We start from the raw sequence: 26,759 nt of genomic DNA on the forward strand, positions 1-26,759 counted from the left end.
ACATAATTCATTTCTCATTACAATGAGTATGGAATATGATTATGATCAGTGCATTGAAACCTTTTATTTCACCGATTCCTTTTTGACTTTGTTTTGGTCTAAACTTGTCCTAGGATTCATAATTAAAGTATAACTTCTTGTCTTCCATTAGGGTCCCTCTTCTGTGATAATTAGATGTGACAGATAGTTTCCTCATTTTAATACAATAACAGAATATAAAACTCTATATAAAATCTTAGATAGTTGGAAGTTTGACATGATGACTCAGATGGAACAATACTCTTACATGGGTATTTTCATATAAGCCAAATAAGTTCTTTTTAGTTTCTAGAATTACCGAATCTAAACTATAAAATTTTAAAATAGCATACACAAAATGTCTTTTAAACATTTATAAAGTGCTAGATGCACTTTGATGACAACTTTTAATGATAGACTTTTCTTTTCTTTTCTTTTTTTTTTTTTTTTTTTTGCTCCCTCTGCTGGCTAAAACAGTTAATGAAAAAAGTAATGTGGATTTTTTTTTTTTTTTTTTTTTTAAGTACAAGATTACATGTATTGGTAGTTGAAGAAAATGAAAGATTTTTTTTTTTTAATTTGGTCAACCATAGCTACATTGTAAATAGGGAGAAATTTAAGGACACTGATTCCTTGTTTTTCAGATATATTTAAAATATGGATACAAACCTCCTAGAATTGTGTTTTTATCCCTTTGGGAACCTTAAAGAAAGCTTGTAGAACAATGGATAAAGAAGGGAAATAATGTGTTATTTTAATTTCCTCTTAAGCATGATTGACTCATATTGACAGATGAAGAGAACAGTCTTATTGAAGCAAACATTTAGATCCCATTCAACGTAGTTTGTAACAATTTTCCTTCAGACTCTTTAGTTGAAGTTTGATTCCTGTTGTGAACTTTCTTCCTGTACAAGAGGCAAGAAAACAGAAGTTAGCACTCTCTTTCCCCCAGTAAGCCAGTACTCAGATTTCAGATTATCCCAATAGCAGCTGCTTTGGGACGCTAGAAGAAAGTATTCCAGATGTGGCTGTGTGCATAAAGCTGGAGAAAGGAGGTAAGACTTGACAAGACCTGATAGTCACCAGGACCAGAGGGAGGAGATACTTAAATGTGAAGAGAGCTAATTAGATAACAGCACTGATCTAGACCTAGGAGAATGAAAGTAGCTGTTTCATTCATATCTATCTATTTAGATAGATAGATAGATCTTAAGAAGAAAGAAAAGAAAAAGGAAAAAAGGTCAGAGACTATTTTCAGTGAAAAGTCAACTTGTTTTATAAAATGTTGCAGTTTTCTAACTGTTACTTTCCAGTTTTCTAACTTTTGCTTTTCTTTTTCCTTGTGATACTTGGGAGAGTTTTCTAATTTTTATTAAATTGATTGGACATTTCTTGTGTTCTTCCTGATGGCTTATTTTGAATACATCATGGCAGTCCTCCAGAATCATAGATTAGTAGTATGACTGATTCACAGTTAAATCAAAGTGATCCTACCTAATAAGCAGTTGTTCGATTTTTAGGTATAAGAGAAAAACTTCTGTGTATAATAAGAAAAGGCAAACTTTCATCTGTAAATTTCTGTAAACAGTATATCATATGGGTGTCTTACTCTGCAAATGAGCTTCTATTTAAATATAACCATTATTGGGAGTATATGCCATCTTTTTTTTTAAGTTACTGAAGTTTTAGTAACTCTAATGCTCATATTGATTGCTTATTTAAATAACATACCTCATTATTTTTAGCTGCTAAATTTTAGGATTTTTAAAATTGCTTTATTGGTCTAAGTTAAAATTATTCCAAATCAATCAGGTGTTTGAAAAATAATTAAGTTGTTCCTTTGACTTTCTTAACTTTTTTTAAAAAATAAGAATATGAACTCTTAACACATGACATCTGTACAGATGTCTGTCCTTCAAAACTCAAGTAACCACTGAGTTTTGTTACTTGGTCTTTATCTAAAATATCTTGTTAACTTTAAAAAAGTATTTACCTCACAGTAACAATAAGCTCTTTCTGTATGTGAGTGTATGCACGTATGTGTTGTAAAATTTGAGAGCCTTACTTAAGATAAAAATCCACAAGTAATTGTAGAATCATAGACGAACACAGAAAGATATCTGTGAATTTATTTTCCAGTTTTCTCCCTTTATAGATGAGGAGTTTGTCCCCCATGCCCTGTAGCATTTGATATTGCTTTACAGCAGTAGTTCTCCCACCTTTCTAAGAGATGTAATATTCCCTTCTGTATCAGTACATGATGGGAAAGGGCAGGGGGTGGGCAGGGGTGCCTGCCAGTGGACAATGGAAGAAAGGAATTACCTGTCATACAGCTTTACTAATTTAGTGTTTCAGAGTACTTTCACTTATAGTCCCATTTGATCAACCTAAGGACCTGTGATGTGAGAATTTTCATCTTTATTTTACAATCAAGAAAGAAAACTGGTAATTACCACAGATAAAAGAAATGGCATTAATGAGACTTGAATTCAGTTTTTCAACAGACTGGCTACTTTTAACTACCCCATGCAATTTTCTGTGTGTCTGATTGGTTGATAGGGTCAGATGTTGAACAAGAACTCAAGTCATCTGATGCATAGCCCCTTACCATTTGTTTGGAAAAACAGTGCTTTTTTTTTTTTTTTTTTTTTACTCTTTTTGAGATTAAAAACTAAATAGTTATATTTTCTAAAGCGTTTAATTTTTATTTTCTTTCAAAATTATAAACAAGAAAAGAGCTTCTATAACTATCTCTTTAAACCCTAGAGGAAGGGCTGTTTGAATTTGAACATCCCACATTGCTGTCCTGTAGGATACATTATATAGTAGTATTGTACCTAGAAGATGCATCTTAGTCAAGATAAACAGAATAGTTGTTAAGAAACCAAAGTAAGTGCCTATCATATTGGGACACTGATTCAGAAAGCTGTGGTCTTTGAAGTAACCCAAATGTGTGAGTTATTCTAAAGCTGTTTTCATCATCTGTAAATTCCAAAATACAGAAACCAAGCAATTTTAGCATTTTGGTTTAGTAGGGATTTTTTTCTCTCCATTTTTAAATGAAAAATTTCACAACCTAAATTAGAGAAATAGTATAATGAACACCCGTATTTGGTCATTCTTATCAGTTAAATGAAAGGCCAGCTGTAACAAATGATCAGCGTTCTACTGAGTATTTTCGGCCATCAAATAGGCAAAAGTTTGTCATATGCATCTTGGTTCTATATTTGTATCATAATTTTTTGTAGAATACCCATCTCAAGTTTGACTGCTTTCTTTTGCATAATTATAACCAGCAATAAAACATGATAAGCTAAGAAATTCCCCCACTATCACTAGCATGTCTTTCTTGGCTCAACAACTGTGTACTATGATTTTGCCAAGTGAGAATAATAATCCTGGCTTTAGTAGTTTTATTAGTAAAATATGACCCTCTCAGCTTGCTTTTTAATGCCCCTTTTGTACAGTTAATGAAGGACTTTGTAATGAAAGAAGGGAGAGTAGATTCTTTGCCTAATGCAGCATTTTGAAGGATAGGACACTGAAGAAACATATTCATTAAAGTCATGTTATTTTGTGATTAATTTTATAAGTCTAGGGAAATAGAATATGTGATAATTCTACATTTAAAAGTGAGAGGTTATAATTACATAGTCTATATCTAAGTCAAGTTTCTTAGAATATAGTCACTTGGCTGTCTCTTATACTTTTTGATCTGATTGATACTTATTTTATAGAAAACTCTTTGAAGTAGGCCTTGCCTGAATAATAGCTAATAATAGGTCTTTGGTTGACTATAAAAAGAAAAAAAATGCATTTTGTTCCCTTGCACACAAAACAATGGTTTTCCTGTTGAACCTTTGTCCACTATTTTGAATAATGTATTATAATTGTAAATAATAGCAAAGAATGTTAGAACTTATTTTATATAATTTATTTACACATGATGGTTTTTATATGACCACTATGCTTTTGGTTTCTAAAAGATTTAGACTGGTAACATATGAGAGGCCCTGGGTTTTATCTCCAGTACCACATGATAAAAAGATTAATATGAGCTGGGATATAGCTCAGTGGTAGAATATTTGCTTATTATATGCAGGGGCCTGGGTTCCATCAACATACTGGAAAAAAATAAAATAAAGATATAAGAGTTGAATTCACAAAAAATAAACATGAAAGAAAAAAACATTCACAGACTTGAGTTCGTGAAACCATGTAGAACAAAGATATTATAAATCAAAGCAATTTTAAATTTGGTAATGATTTCTTTAATCTTTGGGTTTGTTTTCATGTCGGCCTTTTCACTTTTCTTCATATGGAATATTTTAAATAGTTTTATAGTAAAAAACTTAGCAGAGTTCTCTTTAAAACCTGATTGATGTTTGCTGTCTAATCTGTTAAAGTGTTCAAGGTTGAAATCCCCATGTTTGGTTAGTTTTCTCATCTTACTGGGGTGTTATTTGCTCTTTAAATATTGATCATTAAAGGGTAACATCATGGATATTAGCATACCTTCCCCTCTTTCAAATGTTTCCTCTTGATTTAGAGTTGTGTTAAAATAGATAAGAGTATTAGTGGGATGTGGAAGGCAACTAGGGATCTGAAAATTCCTAAGTGATGTAGTTTACAGTTATACAAAGACAACAGAAGACAACTTTTGTAGATTTGATATTTCCTTTCAATAGAATTTTTAGGGACATACAACTTCCAGGATATTAAAAGAACATTCATATCAGAACAGAGAAGTCTTACACATGAGTGACACTTGATAACAGAAATTTGTGGGACTTTAGAAAATTTTATCATGGGAGCATGATATTCCATTTTTAAAGATCCAAGACTTGTAAACTACCTCAACTGTGTGTCAGTCAGAGCCTGCTGCAGTGAGTATATTAGCATCCTTCCTGAAATTGATTCTACTTTGAGGTTTAATATTTAGAGAACTTTCTCATATGCTCTATTTTTCATCTAATATTAATAGCAACTTCTAGAAAAAAATCATTTATAGTTGAGTGCTAGATTAAAAAATAAGTTGTGGGTCTTTCTAAAAATTTTGAGATAAAATGATGTCTCTGAAGTATATAATGTATTAATGTACCTTAGGTTGATTTATTTAATAAATGGTTATCAAGAGATTATTCTTTTTGCTATAAGTTCATTTAGTTTGAACTACTTAAAATTCTTTTTAGGTTCAGAGTACAGAGGGAGAAGCTCCTCACGTCCCGACCACTTATCAGCTGGGTCTCACCAAGTCCAAAAGAGGTAAGTAAACTGATAATCAGTAGTTCCTGCATATGTTACCAAAGTGTTGTCAGTTGATCTGGAAAAGGTGTTTTACCTCTCTCTGTGTATAGTAGCAATAAGGGTAAAAAGATCCAAAACACAGGTAGACATGCTTCACTATCACTTGGTTATATATTTTTTTGTTATTTTCTTGAAGATTTTTATACTCTGAACTACTATTAGTTTGCTGATCCTGTAATGACCTCATTACACATTTCTGTGTGCTCTAAATATTTTTTTCAGTTCTGCACAAGAATTCAGTGGAAAGTAACTGAAAGCAACAGACTAGGGCTACTTTTTACATTGTTGTAATTGAAAAATGTGCTTGGATTATCTGTCTCTAATTTCCATTCAAATATGGCTCCTAACCATAGTACATGGGATATACCTCTGGCAAAAAAGATCAATCTCTTAGCAATAATTAAACCTAGTTAAATTAAATTCAAACTATGGATCAAAGGTGAGAGGTTATAAACACTGTTCTTCTTGTGAATAATTAATTATTGACCAAAGAACCTTTGAATCCATTCCTTTCACTTTTAACTTGCAACTAGAAAAAGATGTCTGGTTTTAAATTTACAAAGCTTTTGAAATTTAGGGAGAGAGAGAGGAAGAAGTTTAATTGACCACTAAAGGTAGGACTATTTATTTTTAAAACTTTACACATGCTGAACCACCCTCTTTGTTTTTTAAAAAAACAAAGTTATGTTCTAAGAATAGGAAATTACATGTTTTTCCTTCTAATCTCTGAAATTACTTCTTAAGAGAAATTCGCATGTGATATTTTTCTTTTACTTCAGTATGGTACTAAGGAAAAGAGCTCCACTGTCAATAGGTTACTATAGTTCTAGCCAGAAACAAAAAGAACTTTCCTATTTAAATTTCATCCCTTTTTCAGTTCATAAATGTATATATGTGTTTTTGAACTGCAAGGAGGAATTCACCACATTCAGGAAGTCTGTGCTTTAGATGGATAGACAAGAGACACATTAGAAAAAGCAGCTTGCCATGTGTCACAAGGAGGGTTAAAAAAAAAAATTGTTTCAAGAGCAAGCTCTAGGTGGTGGGAAAGATGGAACATGATTTCTACTAAGATCTGTACTTCTTCCTCTTAACAATTCTGGGTCTCTTATTTCTGGTGTCATAAGCAAAAATGTTACTGTTTTAATCAGACTTTTACAATTTAAAAATGGTTTTGTGAATGAGCAATGGGAATAATGGTATTTTAGTCATTCGAAAGGTAGATTATCAAGTTTTGTTAACGTGGTATATAAGTATCTTGGATTAATCATAATTACAGAATTGGAATCACTGATAATATATTCATTTCACAAGTTAATAAAATTGTACATACCAGGTTACTAGTAGGACTTTTGAAGTTAAAACTATCCTAATCTTAAATCCAGTCTGGCATTTATACACTGTGAATGGACTAGAAAGGTTTAGTGACTTATGTCACAAGCTAACATTTGGTAGATGTGTTGAGAGAAGTTCCACATTTTCTTCTTAGAAAAGATACACAATATTTTCCTTAGTTTAGCAGAGAATATACAGGTTTTCTGTTTTGTTTCTTTATGATATGGGACAAATGTAGTGTCCAGGTCCCCCCCCCCCCCCCATTTTAATGTTTTCTCTAACTTCCTGGTTTAAATTAGTAATATATCTTCAGGACAGAAGTTTAATCCTTAATTCTATTTTTGTCTGTGGAGAACTCTGTTTTTTTGTGAAACAGAAATGCCTAAAGGAACCTAGATGGTGATTTATAGTATGAAACAGTTTCACTTACATTCTACTTAGCTCCTGAAGTAGTCCTGTGAGGTGGCAGAACTATTATTATCCCATTTGTAGAGAAGAGAAATTATTGCTTACAGTGGTGAAACAAAGCAGAAACTTTCACTGGAGCCTCCTTGTTCTTTTCGCGACCCACAGACACCTCCTCTAGAGCCCAACCAGTATAATTAGGAGGTGACATGTGAGCCTCATAACAGGGCTCGACAACCTTGAGGGGAACTGGGTGCAGACCTTACTCTGCTACAGATTAAACAGATCTTAGCTGGGAGAACCTGAGTCAGCACTGGTTATTTTGGCTTCCCTGAGCCCTGTGGCAATGCTCTTTGCTTTAACAAGATTTGACACTTTCACTTCTAAATCATTTATGTGACTTCTTAATTCTTTTGTTGCTTTAATGAAATATTATCATTGATTCATTCAGCACACATTTATTATAGATTGTTCTAGGTACTGGAATATGAAGAATCAGTAACATTCTTGCCTTCAGAGGCTCACTATCTAGTTTAAAAAACAAAAGACATGGAAACACATAATTAGGGGAATAAACTGCTATGCCACAAGGTATCAGTCATTTTCTAATTAATATAGTGCCTAATTAGTACTGATGATAACAGCCCATTACAATTCAGTTTTTACAATTATTTCAGTCTTCTTAGATTTATCAAGGATATGGAATAATTTCTTGCATTTCATTATGCAGCTTTATTACTATCAAAACAATATTATAGAATTATTCTAAATTTTTAATGGGGAAAAAATTATTCTATTCCATGAAACCTGAAGCTAAAGTGGGAGGGATATCAAGGAACTTTTGGATTTTATACAGTCTCATTATTCAGTTGTTTCCCTATATGGTTCAGGTCTTAAATGGTTGTGGATTTGGTAAACACACTTTATTTAGCCTGCTTTTGAAGTTCTGTGGAACCATGTTGTCTCATGAAGTGTCACCTTAGTAAATGTGATGGATGGAATGTGATCATGCTTGCTGTACTTAGTTGACCTTTTTACTTACTTAAAACATTTTTTAGGTTACAAGGAATTAGACTTTTCTGCAAAAAAAAATAAATAAATAGAAGGACTTCATATAATTAGCAATGTAATGTACTAGTTGAATATATTTGACTAAGTTACATGCAATTGTTATGAAAGAATTGCTTCATGACTTTAAAATCTTTGCATGATTTAAAACATTGGAGATACTTTAAGTATGCTTGCATTTCAAATTGTTTTATTTAATTGGTTTTAACTGTTCTTATTAGGAAGATATAGATGTTTTAAAAATGTTCTATATTTAAACTTCTAATTTTACTTCCTAAATATCTACATATTTGCATATTGTAAATGGTTTATTTGGGGACTTACGCATGTGTTAGAACCATCTTAGAACCATCTTTTATTTCAGCCAATTTTACTCTAAGGATAAGACATTAATTGGATTTACCCAAATACATTACAATTAGAACTTAATTAGTAGCTGAATAGAGAGAGTTTCTAGTAGAAAATCTGATTCAGTTTTTGTTTGAACTTCAGTTATCTCCTGTGCTTTGAAGCCACAATTTTTGCATAAGTAATGCATGCTTTTCCAAGAAGGAATCAGTGTTGTGTGTCTTGTATCTGTTGGGAATCGTATCTATAATCAAATCACTTTCATTGAAGCCTTTTTTTATTAATGGTTTTACTTCACTTTTGCTGACAGATCATCTGCTACGCACTGCAAGTCAGCATTCTGATAGCAGTGGTTTTGCTGAAGATTCCACAGACGGTCTCTCCCTAAATCATCTTCAGGTAAAATTCTCTATTGTAATAGGTACTGTGATTAGACTCTTCTTTTTAAACTGATTTTTCAGTTGGTGTATATTCAAGACTGAATCTGTCCTAATTGTTGTTTTCAAATAATAACAAGACTAAAACTTCTGTGATATAGATGTTATCTAAGCACTTCACTATAAATATCAGATTTCACTAATGCTTCATCTCTGACAGAATTAAAAGCAAACAAACAAAGTCTTCTCCTTCTTAACTTTTGAAGCACCAGAAAACAGATTATTTTGATCATTAATCTGCTTAGTCCATTATTTTTCATCATCATGGTGTTTCAGTATTTTACAATAATTGTTTTGCTTGATGGCTCACATGAAGTGTGGATCCATGGCTTGCTGATATTATACTGACTTTTTATGCAAGGCTGTATTAGATAAACCAGAAAAAAAGGCACATTTTTATCTGAGCTTTTAGTCTGTATGTGAAGTCACAAAAAGTCCAGGAAAAGGATCTTTCTTTAAGATTTATGTAAAATATCTTTAAACAGTGTTAAAATTGAAACAAGAAAAGGATAACTCCCAAAGAGTTATAGTCATAGGATCTAAAAGTTAGACAGAAAAGAGATATGTCTATAGAGACTCAGAAAGAATGATCAATAGACAGAAAAAATTGGGAGATGGAGGGAAGACTTTGAAAAAGGAAGTTAGGGCCATCCAGAGTGAGAAGGCAAGATCATAGCTACTAGGAGACTTATGTTGGAGAGAGTGGGTCATTTGGTGTAAATGAGGCCAAAGCATGACTGGAGAATAAATCCTTGGTGAGGAAGAGAAAATGGGAATGTGGACTGTTTTTGCCAGTTTGAGGGAGAGGTCACTTTGTCTTTTTGTGCAGGAACGAATGACTTAGGGAAGTTGTTCAGCTAAAGGAGTAGCCAAAGAGGACAGTTTGATCCAGAAAAGTCTGGGATCAAACAATGGAGGAATACCCTGATCCTGGCGAGAATGTGATTAGAAGTACAGGTTGGAGGGATTAGTCTTGAACAAAGGTGCACGATTTCTTTTCAGAATGGAGTAAAGGAAGGAATGATGGGCAGGAAAACTTGTCAGTGGTATTGGGGAACAATGTGAAGAAATTTCTATTGTTTTTTTGGTGAGTCAGTATTATTTTGGAAGTAAAGAAGGAGGGTGTTGGAAAGATTCTTTAAGAAAAATAGTGAAGATTTGAAATAATCATCGTGAAAAAGTGGGAGTTGGGGGGAAGGGATTTCAGTTGCTGATCAACAGCAGTACAAATATTTTGGAGCAGGGCCAGGGGCACAGCCAAGGTGGAAGACCATAGAAGTATAGGTGCATGGTTTCTGTTTGGTATTTTGTATGTAATACCTCTTAATTTTATTTTTCATCTTCCCACCTGTTTTCCTTTCACAGGTTCATGAGTCCCTGCAAGCCATGGGGAGTAGTGCTGATAGTTGTGACAGTGAGACAACAGTCACATCATTTGGTGAAGACCTTGTTACACCAACAGCACAAGACCAACCTTATTTCAATGAATCAGAGGAGGAATTTCTTACCCCTTGTCAGAAGGAAGGAAGAGCCAAGGCAGCAACAGTTGCTGAATGTGGGACTGTTGAGAATACAGGAAATAAGCAGTCTACCGGTAGTCCAGAGGATCACGTTACTCAAAGTACCAAAATAGAAGAGGGTTTGTCTCCAGCACAGACAGTAGAGCTGATGAGGGAAACAAGTGGTGAAAGTGATGTGGATAAAAGCAGCGAATGTGAATTTACCCAGTACACCACACATCATATTCTGAAATCCTTGGCTTCCATTGAAGCTAAATGCATTGATCTGAGCTCGGAAAGTACAATGGGGCCTCCTTCTTCTGTGGACAGAGTTAATACAGCTTTGCAAAGAGCTCGAATGAAGGTGTGTACTCTGTCAGGTCAAAGAGTAGGGCGTAGCCTGATAAAATCAAAAGATCTGTTAAAACAAAGGTACTTGCTTGCCAAAGCTGGCTATCCTCTAAGAAGGTCTCAGTCTTTACCGACAACTTTATTGAGCCCAGTGAGGGTTGTGTCTTCTGTCAACGTTCGTTTGTCTCCAGGGAAAGAAACCAGATGCAGCCCACCTTCCTTCACCTATAAATATACACCTGAAGAGGAACAGGAAGTGGAAAAAGGGGTGACTGATCATGACCATCAGTCATTGGTTAAATCCACCATTTTCATCTCTCCATCATCTGTGAAGAAAGAAGAAGCCAACCAGAGTGAGGTGACCCATTTGGAAGAATGCCATCATGGAAGGACTCCTGCACAGATATCTCAGTCCACCTGCTCCCTTCACTCTGTCCACTCTGAGTGGCAGGAAAGGCCCCTGTGTGAGCACATGAGAACTCTGAGCACACACAGTGTTCCTAACATCTCAGGTGCCACCTGCAGTGCCTTCCCCTCCCCTTTTGGGTGTCCTTACTCACACAGACATGCTGCTTACCCTTACCGAGCATGCTCTGTGAATCCTCCTTCTGCCATAGAAATGCAGTTGCGAAGAGTGTTGCATGATATTAGAAACTCACTGCAGAATCTTTCACAGGTAGGAGAAAAAGGTTTTCTGAATTTTATATTTTATTGCTCTGAGCATATCTTAATTCACTGAGAAGCTAATACCCATCAGATATAAGTACCTTAGCTGTATAATTTCACACGTTTCAACTGCATCCTATAGTCTTCCCTTCTGTTTCATGGGAAAAGTGGAAACTAATCCTGAATAAGTTAATTTCTCTGCTTAGAATCTCCTTCCTTTCCTAGAGGAGATATTTAGCTCTATAGATATCCTCCCTTTTTCAGCTTTTCTTCCGTTGTCTTTTTCTTGGTCTAGAAACTTTCAGTTGTCCCGGTTATTTAAGAAGTCTTCCCTGTCAGAATCCTTTCTCTCCTTTTCTCTGCCATTTGGATGTTTTGACCACCTCTTCCTTTTCTAAGTTTCTTCATGTTGGTTCGGTTGGCACCGTCTTCTGCTGGTTCCGCTCATAGCTCTCTAAGTTTTCCCTTCACTACTGATCCCTGATGCTGCTCTCCTGGCACAGAATTAGTCTACTTCCACTCGGTTCAAAGACTGGAACTCCTCCAAAAGAGAATAAACAAAAAAACCCCCAAAAATCAGGTAATGTGAATTTAGAATGCATGGCATCTCTTATCTTCATGAAAATAGTATTAGACAGGAAGCCCCTTGAAAAGTAAAATCAATGTTGTAATTTTAAGATGTAAAAAGATACACCTTTGCAATATAGGTTTTATCTCAATGACAGTTGTCTCCTGGGTTTGCACTCTAACCAGAATGTGGGTGTTTCTTCTTTACAAAACCTGGTTCTGTCTATGATTGAGATGTTTAAGCTTTTCGTTGTAATCATTGTGAAGCTGGGGATTTCCAGGGACCTGTCCACCTATATATACCTCCGTGGCACACCTTTCCAGGTGCAAGTTTGTCTGCTCTAGCTGTGTGGTCTTCCTCTTAGATGACCCCTCAGTGATGGAGTGCATCAATCTCCCCACCCCTCTCTCACCCCACTAGATAAACACTCTATCCAGTCTCCTTGCTTAGGTGTGTGCTCCTGCCACATTGGCCTGCATGCAGGGCTCTCAGTAGTTGTGCATTCTTAGGGATCTGCACATGCCATTTTGTGTTTTGTTTTTTGTTTGTGTTTGTATGTGTGTGTGTGTGTGTGTGTGTGTGTGTGTGTGGTTTGTTTGTTTGTTTAATCTTGAATGCTCTTCCCTTGGGTTTCTTTGCATGACCAAGTCCCATTTACTGTTAAAGCTCAGCTCAGGTGTTAACCATGGTTAACAAAACTTAACCTAATGTGAATTTGTGAATTTTTGTTTGTGTCCATTGTAGCACACCCATCCTAAGATTATAATAAAAATTTAAACTTCTCTTTATTCTTTCTTATAGTGTAAGAACACTTGAAGGCTGGGGCATGGGGTATCTTTTATCTCCACTGCCTAAAATAGTCTCATATAACAGATGCTCAAAAGTTTAACAGTTGATGGATACTTGCTATTCCCTCCAGACATGTCAGTAGTTACTGTGATCCCATAATGACATTTGTAGTTGCTTTTTCGACTTTCAATTTTGCTTCTCTACTTTCTCAAGGCAAGAAGGAAGTCCTGTAAAATAGATATGAGCTATATTTTCTCTTTTGCCTCTTTCGCCTTCCAAATATATTGACTTATTCCTGGAGTAGCTAAGAGTACTAGGTAGCATTGGGGACTGATTTTTTTTGTTATTATTGTTCTTGCTTACAATATGAAGAGTTTTATTTTGTTTGGTTTTGCCTCAAAAAAAAAATTACACAGGACTTAAGTTCTGCCTTCTTATTACCTTAGAAAATTTGTTGGTACTTTGGCATTGGTTTTAACCCTGTTTTCGTTTGTTTGAAGTACCCTATGATGAGAGGACCTGATTTTGCTGCTGCTCCATATAGTACTCAGAAATCATCTGTTCTACCTCTTTATGAAGTAAGTTCCCACCTAAGTCATTGTGTTACAAAATAATTTTTATGATCTAGAAGTGTAATTTTGTCGTATTGCATTTTAGAATACTTTTCAGGAGCTTCAAACAATGAGGCGGAGCCTGAATTTGTTTAGAACACAAATGATGGATTTAGAGTTGGCAATGCTGCGTCAGCAAACCATGGTTTATCACCACATGACTGAGGAGGAAAGGTAAAAGTTCATTTTTTAAAAAAGATTTTTTCATTCAAAGGAGCATTTGTAACTTATATTTTTTTTTAAATGAGACTTTATTTCTACTGCTGTATACCCTGTAACTGTTTTGTGAACCACTATAGATAAAGTTAGGCATACATAATTAATGGTAACTTTTGTACCTTCAGTGTATAAGGAAGATGGTTGGTTGTGAGCAGCTTCTCAGTGTGCAGGATAGTTGTGAGAGAAAATAGAGGAACAAAAACCATTGTCCTAGTGGTTACACCTCTTATAGTTGTTATGTGAATTTATAAAACTTGGAATGGAGTACCTTCTGTTAGCTTATAGTAGTTTTTTAAAAAGGTTGTAAATAGGAACCTCCAAACTACCTTTTCCAAACTTTATACCTGTCACAATACTGATAGGTATGAAGTTGAACAACTGCAGAGTTTGAGAAATTCAGTCCGAATGGAACTTCAGGACCTGGAGCTTCAGCTGGAGGACCGCTTGCTGGGCCTGGATGAACAGCTTCGGGCTGTGCAGGTGCCTTCTCCTTTCTGCTCCTCAGCACTTGTGGTACGCTGCCTAGGGGGTTATCAGGAGTTTTCACTAGCTTTATTGATAAGGTTCCATGTAAATTTAGGACAAATGCCTTCGTTTTAACCCGTTTACTTGAATGGCATTAGAATCATGCAGAATGTTTAAGGAACTTTTCTACACATCAGTTTCATGTATAAGTTGTAATAATTTTCTTATATTATTAGTTTATTTAAAAATAACATTTAAAATTCTTAATGGTAATTTTTGACAATAGCAAAAAATAAAGGGCAGTGCAAAAGTTTAGATTTGTTGAAGAAAAAATTGTGGTGAATCAAAATATGACTAATTTAAATTTGAATCACTGCATATAATTAATTCCAAAGAACTGACATATATTTTACTCAGTTTTTCTCCCTTCTCTTGCATTTAAATAAATAATTGTTTAGCGTTAAGTCTTTCCTTAATTTTGGACTCTATTCCATTCTTTAAAATTTTTAATGTTTATTATTATTTTTTTCTTTTTCTCTTTTTTGTGCTGTTGGAGAGTGAACCAAGGGCCTCCACATTCTAAGCACATACCCTTCCACTGAGAGAAACCTAGTGTCCCTTACCCTTAGTTATGTTTTTTAAGGGATCAAGTGAGGTGTTTTGATAGAAAATGTGTGTGCAACCAAGATAATAAAAAGAAACACTACTTGTCTTTATTTTGTGCCACCTTGCCACTTTTCATTATTTCTAATGTTTCTTTCCATGAAATTTGAACTTGAACATCAAATTTATTTTTACCAATACCTTTGAAGTTGTAAAATAAGTTTCTTCGAAGTTTTGAATTCTTTTTTATTACGTTGACAATGTGTTTGATTTTTGTTAAAAATAAATGAATGAGTGGAACATGGTGGCACTTACCTGTAATCCCAGGTACTTGGGAAGTTGAGGCAAGAGAAATATGAGTTCAAGGATCTGGACAACCTAACAAGACCTTGTGTCAAAAAAAAAAAAAGAATAAGTACATACATACGCATATGTATGCATATACATTGAGTAGTAGAATAAGAGTGTATACATATATAGAGAGAACATAGAATCAGAAATATGTATCATTAATGAGTATTTTTTCTAATTATTTTGATCCATCATTCTTTGAAATGTATGATGGTAGGAGCAGAAAATCAACTTCTGTGCATCTTGGTGATGTCAATTTTCAATCACAATAACATTTCATAAGACTCCATAACAGTTGAGGGTGACCTTTGTGACATAAAGTGGTACTTTTTGATATTTTATAAAACACAATTTGAGAAGTTTATACATACATATGCATGTCTATATTGTTATCTTTTCAGGGGATGTGTGGCAGTAGAAGTGCTGATAACTTGTCATGTCCTTCTCCGCTGAATGTAATGGAACCAGTAAGTTCTCTCCTTTTAAGTCATTGGGAAAGGGAAATGACATTATGTCTCATAAACACACAGTTTCCCAGGGCAGATGAAATGTATGTTTGTTTTAAATATAGAATTTCATAAGTTAGTTAAATTTAATTGGAAGTGAGTTTTCTCCTTCTGAAGACCATTGCCATCTTAATCCACTAGAAAGCCAGCTTAATTGCAATAGTGACTTATCTGTATGACCTAAAGGAGATGATGCACCATTAAAAATATTTATTCTCCAGGGGAAATAAGCTTTCCCAGTTAGATACCAGTTCTTTAGATCTGTAAGATGACTGCTTTTTGAATAAATTTGACTTTTATTATATTTTAGACAAATTGTTTTATTAGAATGCAAAGCATTATGAGTAACTATGTTGTTTTTCTTTACCTGTGTGGTTACAAGTAAAATTTCATCCCATTGTATGTTCTAGTTGCCCATTTTATTGCTTGAGCTTGCCATGAATTTAAGCTTGTGATCTTTGTAAATCAGTTTGACTAGTTCATAAATCGGTGAAATATAATTATATCTTTACAAGTTCGTGATTTTTGACAACAGTCATAAGTTAGGAATTGAACTTCAATAACCAACCTTAATATTGAGAGAGAAAAATAACAATTTTTCTGATCCAGGTCACTGAACTGATGCGAGAACAGTCATACTTGAAGTCTGAATTGGGCCTTGGACTTGGAGAAATGGGATATGAAATCCCTCCTGGAGAAAGCTCAGAATCAGTTTTCTCCCATGCAACATCAGAGTCATCTTCTGTGTGTTCTGGTCCCTCTCATGCTAACAGAAGAACTGGAGTGCCTTCGGGTGACTCGGGGGGAAAACACAAAGCCCATTTTGTGGCAAGAAAGAAAGTATTCCGAGCATCAGTGGCTCTAACACCAACTGCTCCTTCTAGAACAGGCTCTGTGCAGACGCCTCCAGAGCTGGAGAGTTTTGAAGAAGTTGGAGCAGCTGAAGAAGGCTCACGGGTTGTAAGACCTAAGTCTGAAGTGATAGAAGGGCCTGAAAAACTGCCCCCGATGCCAGCTTCAGAGGAAATGCATAGAAATGTGGAGCAGAACGAGTTGCAGCAAGTCATACGGGAGGTGGGTAAAATCTGCGCTTCATTTATATGGAGATGAATGTTATGCATTATTTATAAGATATTCTTTTTATTCATAGTATTCAGTAATTTTCAGAGAGCTTTTAAATTAACCTTTCCCAATGATCTAATTCATATCTATTAAAATATGTTCATAATAGCATTTCTGCAAACTTCATACTTCAATGTGAAATAATTGCAGTTCTCTATATTCAGTGTGGTGAAAACATGTTTGTAGAGTTTGAAGCACATAAACACATTACAGAGTCTGTCCCTCTTGACTCTTCCATATCTGGAGCACTAAGGATTGCAATTTTGGTCTTTTTCAGGATTAAAGGCTATCATTTATTATTTTAACTGATGTAAGAAAATGATGTTGTGGTTTTAAGAAGTATAAAGAATTTGATATACTTGGTGGGTGAAGAAGTGTGGAAATTTGAAGTTGTTCAAAAATTGAAATCAATACAAAAAGAAGATTTACCTTGAATAATAACAGCATGAGAATCTGAAGCATTAACAAGAATTCTAGGTTACCAAAGGGCCTGCAAAAAATTACAAAGGTTGTAGTCAGTGGTGACAGATTAGTTGAGAAAATTTGCATAATAACTTTTTAGCATTGAATGTTAATAAGAAGGAATAATATATCTTATTTAAAAAGGGTGAGCCCCATAGGTGTACTTTTATGATGGATCCTACCCCCCTTTTCTCCTTAAATCACACTGTCCTTTTTGTTGTAAAACCTAGTAGCTTACACAGGATAAAATTACACAGGCTGAAAATATTTTGCCTTCTGTTCTATTTTCTTGTCTTAAGAACTCTTAAGAGTAATAAGGCAGAACCATATTACCTGTATGTAGTTTTTTCCAGCCAAGGCACTAAGACCCCGTTCAAGAAAATATTTTTTTTTTCATTATGTCTGTTAGTGAAAAAGAATACCTATACATTTTTTTAAAAAATCACTTTAGGGACTGGGGAGGTAACTCAGTGATTAAGCACATACTTAGCTTGTGTGAGACCTTTGGTTTGATCCCAACAACAACAACAATTAAAATTTTTTTGATGAGTGTCTGAGAATCTGCTCTGTAAAGAGGGATAAAAGAAAAATACAATTAAGTTATGAAGAGCATACACTTAAAATTCTGGTAGGAATTGGTAAACAAGACTAACTCAAGAGATGATGGAAAAATTGCACAGAAAAGCATTTTGCAAGGTCATCAAAAAGTTTCAAGTTTCAATCTATTTTGGATCATGAGTTTTAAGATCAGAGATGCTCAACTTTTAAAGTCTGTGCAACCATTTCAGAAAATTAGCAAAACTCCAAAATTTGAAATATTTCTGGTCCCAAGCATACAGATTCTCAATCTTTATAAGGTATTGAAGAACTAGGAATTTAGGAATGGGAAAGGTCAAAATGAGGTCAGAGAAATTAGTCACTGGCTCCCACTTTTTAAAAACTGTATCATCAATATAATTAGCAATATGAATCTAGCATATTTTAAAATTAATTTTTAGCAAAGAACATATTTCTAGTGGTTATAGATCAAGAATGGTGGCAAAAGACCAGAATGTTTCCTCAAATGGGCCATTGATCCTTTCGGCCCAAAGATTATTTTATATATCTTAAGTGCCATCATTTGCAGCTGTATGATAGTATCTTGAGAAACTATTTAAATATAAATACCATCAGTTCTGCTATGTACACAGATAATATATGCGATCCTGAAAATTTCTGCTGTGTAAACGCATGCAATCAAAAACCATAGGACTTATGCAAGAAATAGGATTTAGAGGCATAACATGCAAAACTTCATCAGGGATATTTAAAAAGACAAAAAATAGAAACTGAATCAAAATAGTAGCATAGTTGTATACATTTTAAATGGTTGAGAAATACAAAAATGCTACAACAAATATCGTACTTAACCTTGAGAAAACCTTGAGGTGTGCTTGTAGAATTGGGCTTTGGAAGGATTGCAGTTTGTGAGTTGTTGTGAAGGGGTGGAAGGAGAGGGACCTGAAATCTGACAGAAAGCTTTGATGCCCAGTATGGATAGATATGGCTCATACACAGACAACTGAGATTTCTGGACAGTGTTTAAATTATGTGCATTTTTGTGCTGTGTTTCTAGGTTCAGCTGAATGCTGTTAATTGTGTATATGTAGTGTTGTTGGTGAAAGTACACATAAGTAAATATGTAATTTGCATTATACACAAGTTGTTTCCTAATATTTCAACCATGTTGAAACAAATTTACTTTTTCAAAATAAGTATCATAGCAGAGCACAGCATGTTCTTCATTTATTTTCATTACATGAAGCTACCAGCCAAAAACTTTTGAAAGTGTTAATTCTGTGAATTTATTTGTCCTATAAAAGTAATTATTTTTGAAAGTTGATTGTTGCTGGTTAACATTTAGTAAACTGTCTGTTCAACCTATTCAGTCAGATGTGCCTTTGGTTAGTAAAACTTTCTCATACTATATTTGCTAACCAAGGAACTAGGTTTTAAGTAACTTTTTTTAAAGAAATGTGATTTTTTAATTTGTTCCAATTAGTTACACATAACAGCAGAATGCATTTCAACTCATTGTACACAAATGGAACACAACTTTTAAGTTCTCTGGTTGTACATGATGCAGAGCCACACCATTTGTGCAGTCATACATGTACATAGGATAATTATTACCATCTCATTTCATCATCCTTCCCACCCACGTACTCCCTCTCTTCCTCTCCTTCCCTGCTTCCCAATCCGTTCTTCCCTTGCCCCCTGACACCACTCCATTATGGATCAGCATCCACATATCAGAGAAAACATTCAGCCTTTGGTTTTTGGGGATTGACTTACTTCACTTAACATTATATTATCTAACTCCATCCATTGACCTGAAAATGCCATGATTTTATTCTCTTTTAATGCTGAGTAATATTCCATTGTGTATATATACCACTGTTTCTTTATCCATTCATCTATTGAAGGGCATCTAGGTTGCTTCCACAGTTTGTTTATTGTGAATTGAGCTGCTATATACACTGATGTGGCTGTGTCACTGTAGTATGATTTTAAGTCCTTTGGGTATAGAAAAGGGACTGGGATAGCTGGGTTAAATGCTGCTTCCTTTCCAAGTTTTCTAAGGAATCTCCATACTGCTTTCTAGAGCTGTTGCACCAATTTGCAGTCCACCAGCAGTGAGTGTGCTCTTTTCCCACATCATCACCAACACTTGTCGTTGCTAGTATTCTTGATAATTGCCATTCTGACTGGAGTGAGATGAAATCTTAGAGTAGTTTTGATTTGCAAGCAATGTGGTATTTTTGTGCCCTTTAACTTTGAAAATTTTCTTGAAAACTTGACATTATGTTTCTCATTTGGCACAAATTTTAAACATGTACACTTTAGTCCTTGTTTTTAAAGTTGTAGTGACCTAATATATACTGTAAGTAATTTAACTTTAGACAGGAATATTGATATTTTTGGCCAATAGAATATCATGAAAAAAGTCCTTTGTTGCCATTTTGGTGCCTTGATCCTGGAGAATTATTTAATCATTTACAGGAATCTCCTATTAAACATGAAAAATTTTATACTTTGCAGACATTCAAACTGGCACGCAAGGCAAATGTTTGAAATGTTAAGTCCATTAATTAGAAACTACTGAGTTCATAATTTGGCATAGTTTGAAGGAAGTTGGGCTTTAACATTTACTCTTGCTGTCTGCAAGGAAGGACTTACCAAGCAAAATATATAGATCAAACAGGGCATAAGAGGAATACTGATGTACTTAAAAAGACGGATGCATTTGAAGTACTTTAAGGGCATGTATTAACATATAAATTAATCCAATGCTGGTGATAATTTTCAAAATATCATTTGTTTATATTATTTTAGCTCCATTACAGTGGCTTTCTGCTTAAAAGTTTGCTTACACAATATTTAATTCAGATTAGTCTTCATTCCATTTATTTCCAATTGGTGATCTTTTTTACTTAAAATGCACTTGGTCCTGAATTCCTTTATTTTTTTTTTTAAAGCTCATTGTATCTGCTACCAAGAAAACTAAATTAGATTCTGTCTTTCCAGTAAATTCTGAGCCCCTAACCCTGTTGACAAAGATACCATTCAGGAAGACAAGGTTTAATCTTTAAGTCTTGCAGGTGAGGATCAAGCGTTGGCAGGCACTTTCAGGGAAGTTTTCTTATTGCACTCATGGGTGCATAAAAACAATGGTAATCTGTCAGGGCTTTTTTCTATTATTGCACCATCTGTGAGGTTTTTAAAAAGAATGCTTTTGTTGTTTTAATATAATAGAATTTCTTTGGAAGGAGACCACTGAAATAAAGCCCTTCCAGACAAATATCTGATACATTCATTTGGTAACTCAACTTGTATCAGATTAAAGGGACTCCTTGTCTGCCCAGATTGTGTACATTAAAGTAGGAAAAATGTACACTGTGTTAGAATTTGCCCCAGTTATTGATGACTTATGTTATCAGTGGCCTGAAAATGTTTAGTTATTTTAAAAATATATATGAGTTTGTATATTACAAGATGATTTGATAGGATGAACAAACCTGTGGCCACAGAAGCAAATTCAACAGAACTCGAAAGAGTAAAGGTAGATGGCTGCATGTTTAGAAAGTTGTTCTGTGTTTATTGAAGTTCCTAGGCTTGGTTTCTGCCTTTTAGGATCTTTATTACAGTACATCTGACATGTTTTTAAACATGTATTTTAGTAAGGCAGAGCTCACCATGTGTGTCTGTTGGAACTTTCTTAGAGATCACTTGATAAGGAGGCTGTAGTGCAGAGTAGATGCATATTAAATAGATGTGCTGCCCCACACTCCACACTTGGAGTCAGTATGTGTTGCTGATGTTAATCTCTTCTCCCTCTTTTGCTCACTCATTCATTCATTCGTTTGTTTAAACGTTTATTGAGCAATTACTTTTATGTATGAATACATTGATAAGCTAGACCTGATCCCCTCTGGGAAGTAGCTAACCATATTTTCAACTTGATCTCATTCTTTCATTCATATTTCCTCTCCTTTTGGAAAGAACTCGCTTGTCACTTAGTTTCTGTTCTACCTCCAATTCATCCAAGATGCTCTTGATGCAAAGTTTTTTATCTTCATGATTCTATGAAATTTTCTTAATTTTTTGAAACTTGCTATTTAAGATCTGTCATTCTCTGAGAATTTTTAAACTTTTTTTCCTTTTCTAGCTCATACTTGTTTCAAAAATTTTCAAAATTTATTCTGTTCTTTTGTGGTTAATGGGTTAATGAAATTGTTTATCCTTTAACATTTTATGAGCTAATATTCGTATTGTATCCATCTAGATAACGTTCTTGATAGGAGAGCTAGCTAGCTGTAGCCCTTGCTATTCAAGTGACCCTCCTGCCTCAGCTCTCAAGTAGCTGGGACTACAAGCATATAACACCAAGCCTTGCTTTTAGAGATTCTTCTATGCTTTTCAAAACTATTGTCTGAATTCCCCCCAAATGCTTGGCAGATGTTGTTTGGTAAAGAATACTTTTTGAGTAGTTTGGTTTTTGAATGATGAAGAACAAGGAGACAATAAAATTTCCATATTGCATTGGCAACTGAACTGGAAAAACTTTATACTCACTGTCTTATAAATGTAGATTTGCAGTTGCTCTGTGTACACATATTGTATTCGTGCTTACATACTGTAGCTAAGCGATTCTGGTTTCATGTTTGTATCTAAAACACATTCATTTAGAAAACGAATCTGAAATGCTATGAACTTGAAAAACTTTTGGTGCTATTTAAAATTTAGAAATATTTTAGAAAATGAAAAGCTTATATTTATTTAAGTACATGCCAGTGCAGATGGTTGGTACAAAAGGAACATTTTTGTTTCTATGAATAACTATGCCTAGGTCTATGTATTGTATACCAATTTTGCCTGACAGATTAATACAGAAACATTTTTGGAAAGACTTCAGTGGGAATATGTTTAAGACGTACTTAGGAACGTTTTAGGAAGTAGATCAGGCTGACAGGAAACTGTGGAAATGTAGAATTTTTAAAAGCTAGTTAAGAGTGTCTCAAGTGCTAATTTGGGAAGGCATTATCAGTTTACTTCAGGAAATACACATTTAAAGCCTTCACAGAGGGCTATTTGGAGACAGTGCTGTATCATTAGAGAGAATGGAAGGGGATGGGCATATGCAGTACTTAGACATCTGGAGAAGAAAATCAGCATGGAATTACCATTGACCCAGGTCTGCTTGCCTTTTTCAACAATAAAATGAGATTTATACCCTTACCTGAAGTAACAGACTAACAGCACACGTACAATACCACTAAAGAAAAAGAAAATATTTTATTAGAGTTTAAGGTTATTTTGAGGTTGTTCTTTGTGTTTTAAAATACATTACTAAATGATAATTTCCTCTTTCCATTTAAAATGTGCATGTAAGGTTAGAGCAATGTATTTGCTATCTATCTACATATTTTGCTTTCAGTGATATAAGTAAGCAAATATGCCTGTGTCATTTTGCTAATAGTGGATTTTCTTAGGGCATCGTGGTAACTACCTTACAGAGGCAGACCTTAATAGAAAGCATCAAAGTAAATGTAACATTTCATTAGTCCTTCCAAGTTACTTTGTGTTGTGAAGTAAATTATTTAGTCAGTGAAATAACATTTTCTGATGTTCTAAATTTAAGAATTGTGACATTTCATAATGTAGTTAGCTGATAGAGTAATTAGGCCTCAGAGGCTGATCTGGGTTCGAGGATAGGTGGCTTGAAATTTCCACTGCCTCTTTGCTGTTATGTGGAGGTTCCCATTAAGGTTGCAGTTTTCCCTGTGGTTTAGCTAATAGCAAGAATTTATTGCTATTTTTATTTTTCTGAAAACTGGTAAACTGGATTATATTGTCAAATGCTAATTTTTCCCATTTCCATTATAGATTAAAGAGTCAATTGTTGGGGAAATCAGAAGGGAAATTGTAAGTGGACTTTTGGCAGCAGTATCTTCAAGTAAATCATCTAATCCTAAGCAAGATAGTAATTAAGTGGAATTTTTAGGTAAGTTTTTCTAAATTTCTTTGTTTAGCCAAATATAAGTTAACATAGTTTTTAATTTTTTTGTTTTCTTAGCACATAATTTTCTTTCTCTAGTTAAAATTTTATTTTTGCAACTTTTATAATTACAGTTTGAGAATCTTATAAACTCCATTTGAAGTGTAAGCAAGTCAAATGTTAATCTCCACAGAATTACCTATATTGTGTTTTAAAATTTAAATTTCACTGTAATTAATTAAATCCTGGAATTGGGTCTTTAGATCTGAGTCTTATTTTGCTGACATTATATTGGTGTTTCAGATGCAGTTTTTAGAACAAGATTTTGAGAATTAATCACAAATTCCTAGTATCTTTCCATTTGTTTATCTTTTAAAGGAACATATCCGATGGATCCATTTCTAATAATTCATATCTAATCATAATTTGTATTGTTAATAATAATACTTGGTAAATGCAAAAAGGAATAATATGCTTCACTTCAGTAGGATAATACTTTTTGTAGATATGAAAAATTAGATGAGAAACAAAATAAAATTTGAAAACTGTAATATGTAATTTTAGCTGTGGAAAATGAAAGAAATATTTTAAATCATGTCATAAAAAACTAATAGAATCTAGATTTTTTAAAAATCTAGATAAAAGAATTAACTTTCCAAAAGATGTGCATCCTGTGACCCCAGGATGATCATGATATATATTTGGATAAAATTTGTATCTACCTTTTAAAGACTCCCTTAGCAATAGTGTTTGAAGAGTATTTAATGTTGATGTCTCTTTCTCTTTTAAGGTGGGCATGGATCCTGTTAGTTGTGACTATTGGAATTATCGATGATATACACTGGTGGAGGTGTAATCTGTACTTCAGAAGATACTGTCTGCTGAGCGAGGCTACTGTATACAGTGTACAGTGTGTATCTCCCCTATGCATATCTTTCAAAAAACATACATAGAAACTAGGCACTTTGCTGATCATTTCTTTTCTAATCTCTCAAAACTGTAGCAATTTGGGAAAGCCTAATATTTATTTGTATGTCGATATTTTTCCAATTGATTCCATATGTAGAATTAATTATAAAACTTGAAGACTTCCAGACATAACCAATTTATAAATAACATATTTCTTCAGACTAGCTTCTTACAACACTGACCTCTATGAGGTATTTACTGTGCAATAACTGATTCATTTTTTGAGAGCTTGAAGCAACCAATGATTTTCCCTCCACTGCTGTTAATTAGTGTCACTTTCAAGAAGACAAACTGTTCTGTTGTAAAAATTGCTCTTATTCTTGAGGAGGCTACTAATAGCAGTAGATTAGAATTATATGAGGTTACCTACAACTACTCAATGTTCTTACACCGTAAGCCTCATTGCTTTACCCCAAACAAATGTAATTTTATTACAGCTTACGTAGTATTTTTCTTTTGGAAATGTGCCTTATGTTAATAAACACTATGTACTTTTTGTGTTGTCCAGACTTCTTCTTATAAGGAGATGTTTCTTCTTTTGTCTTTTAGACTACATAGTAGAGTATTGTCAAACTAATGGGGCCTTTGACTTGAATGGATAGAAATGAATAAGCTGGTTTTTTGTTTTTTCAAAATGGAAGTAATTTAGAGTTGTTCTCCTCATATATAAATGATTTTAATTTGGTTTTAACCAGTCAAAACTTTGTTTATATGAAAGAAAAAGGAAAATGGTCTCCTATTTGGTTTTAAATAAATGTGAAAAGTAACAACCAAATGTCGTTGGAATTATTCTTTCAGCATTTATAATTTTCAACTCCTCTTACATTTCTTTGTGTGTGAAATTTTAATTGAAAGTGGTTGAGATGTTAACAGTGTTCTTTGAAAGAATATATAAAAGGTTTATAATGTTTGAAATACCACACAAAGGTTGATTTCTAAAAAACCTATATTAAAACAATAAAATATTTATTTTGACTAAAATGTTAATGATTTCTTGTATTGCAACATGAATAATTTGGATTAGATTCAATGAGTAACAAATAAATTCCAGCAGAATTGCAGCATAGACTCCAGTAGGTTGCTGTTCTCTTCCTGGAGTGGCTTCTGTGATGCTTTCCACAGATGCAGCTGAGTCTGGACTACCGTGGAGAGGAATATACCGAGGCCTCTGGGCTCATCTAGTTCTATGGTTATAATGATTCTCATCCAAAGCCAAATAAAACTTTATTTAAAATGTACTACTAAATTTTAAAGAACAGATATGAGAGTGTTCTTTTGTTCTTTGGTAAGATTATTCAACAGTTTAACCAGTTGATCCTAACTGCAGTGGTAAACATAAAAACCAAGCATCCCCTAGTAATCATAATACAGGCTTCAATGATTTTAACTATCCAGTTTTTTAACCACTTTTAATTCTTTTATAACAGTTCAAGATTCCAAGAACTTGATCACCATAAAATGTAACAGTTGTAATAGTAGGCTGAACTAGTGGGCAAAATCATGTTCATAGTATACACACAAAAGGAGCCTCAACATATTAAGTTTCATCTTCCCTCTTCTCGTTTTAAAGCTTTCTAGACTTAATAATCATTTGAAAGCTGTTACATCAAGCCACCATGCTATGTAGAATGAAGAATAAAAAAGGATCTAAAAAACAAAGCAACTATTAATTTATGGATAAATTTAGGATTATCAAACTTTAAGAAGGAATTTGAGAGAGAATAGCCTGGGGTGATCAGAGAAGTCTACCAAGGAGCTGTGGGTTGGGTAAAGTTTTAAAGAAAGTGTAGGATTTAAACAGTGAAAAAAAAAAATTAAGGCTGAGGTTATGGCTCAGTGGTAGAGTGCTTGTCTAGCATATATGGGGCGCTGGATTCAGTCCTCAGCACCACGTAATAAATAAATAAAGGTATATTGACAACTTAAAAAATAAAAAAAGCAAAGGTTGTACATAATGCATAAATTGAGTGTGAGTGACTACGCCCATGATGAAAGAAATGTTTCTATAGAGGTAAGTTTTCCATAACCTGTGAATATTGTCCTAACAGCATGCACAAAAAAGGCATAGAAGAAAGTCTCTACATAGCGATTTTGAAATTTGGAGTCACTGTGAATGGTAACA

General features: G+C 34.0%; 1 protein-coding gene across 3 annotated transcripts in view; it reads left to right on the forward strand.

Moving 5' to 3' along the window:
* Positions 1-25,612, forward strand: part of ITPRID2 (ITPR interacting domain containing 2) — a 37,626-nt gene extending 12,014 nt beyond the window's left edge. For all 3 annotated transcript variants that reach the window (XM_081262462.1, XM_081262463.1, XM_081262464.1), the window contains 10 exons: positions 5,211-5,283; positions 8,792-8,880; positions 10,284-11,444; positions 13,292-13,369; positions 13,449-13,576; positions 13,984-14,134; positions 15,442-15,507; positions 16,156-16,620; positions 23,557-23,674; positions 24,459-25,612. In XM_081262462.1, the coding sequence (XP_081118588.1) occupies positions 5,211-5,283; positions 8,792-8,880; positions 10,284-11,444; positions 13,292-13,369; positions 13,449-13,576; positions 13,984-14,134; positions 15,442-15,507; positions 16,156-16,620; positions 23,557-23,661 (2,316 nt within the window). In that variant the 3' untranslated portion in view covers positions 23,662-23,674; positions 24,459-25,612. The remainder of the gene's footprint in view (positions 1-5,210; positions 5,284-8,791; positions 8,881-10,283; positions 11,445-13,291; positions 13,370-13,448; positions 13,577-13,983; positions 14,135-15,441; positions 15,508-16,155; positions 16,621-23,556; positions 23,675-24,458) is intronic.
* The last annotated feature ends 1,147 nt before the right edge of the window (positions 25,613-26,759 follow it).

Source organism: Spermophilus citellus (assembly GCF_964194105.1).
Source record: "Spermophilus citellus genome assembly, chromosome: 11".
NCBI lineage: Eukaryota > Metazoa > Chordata > Mammalia > Rodentia > Sciuridae > Spermophilus > Spermophilus citellus.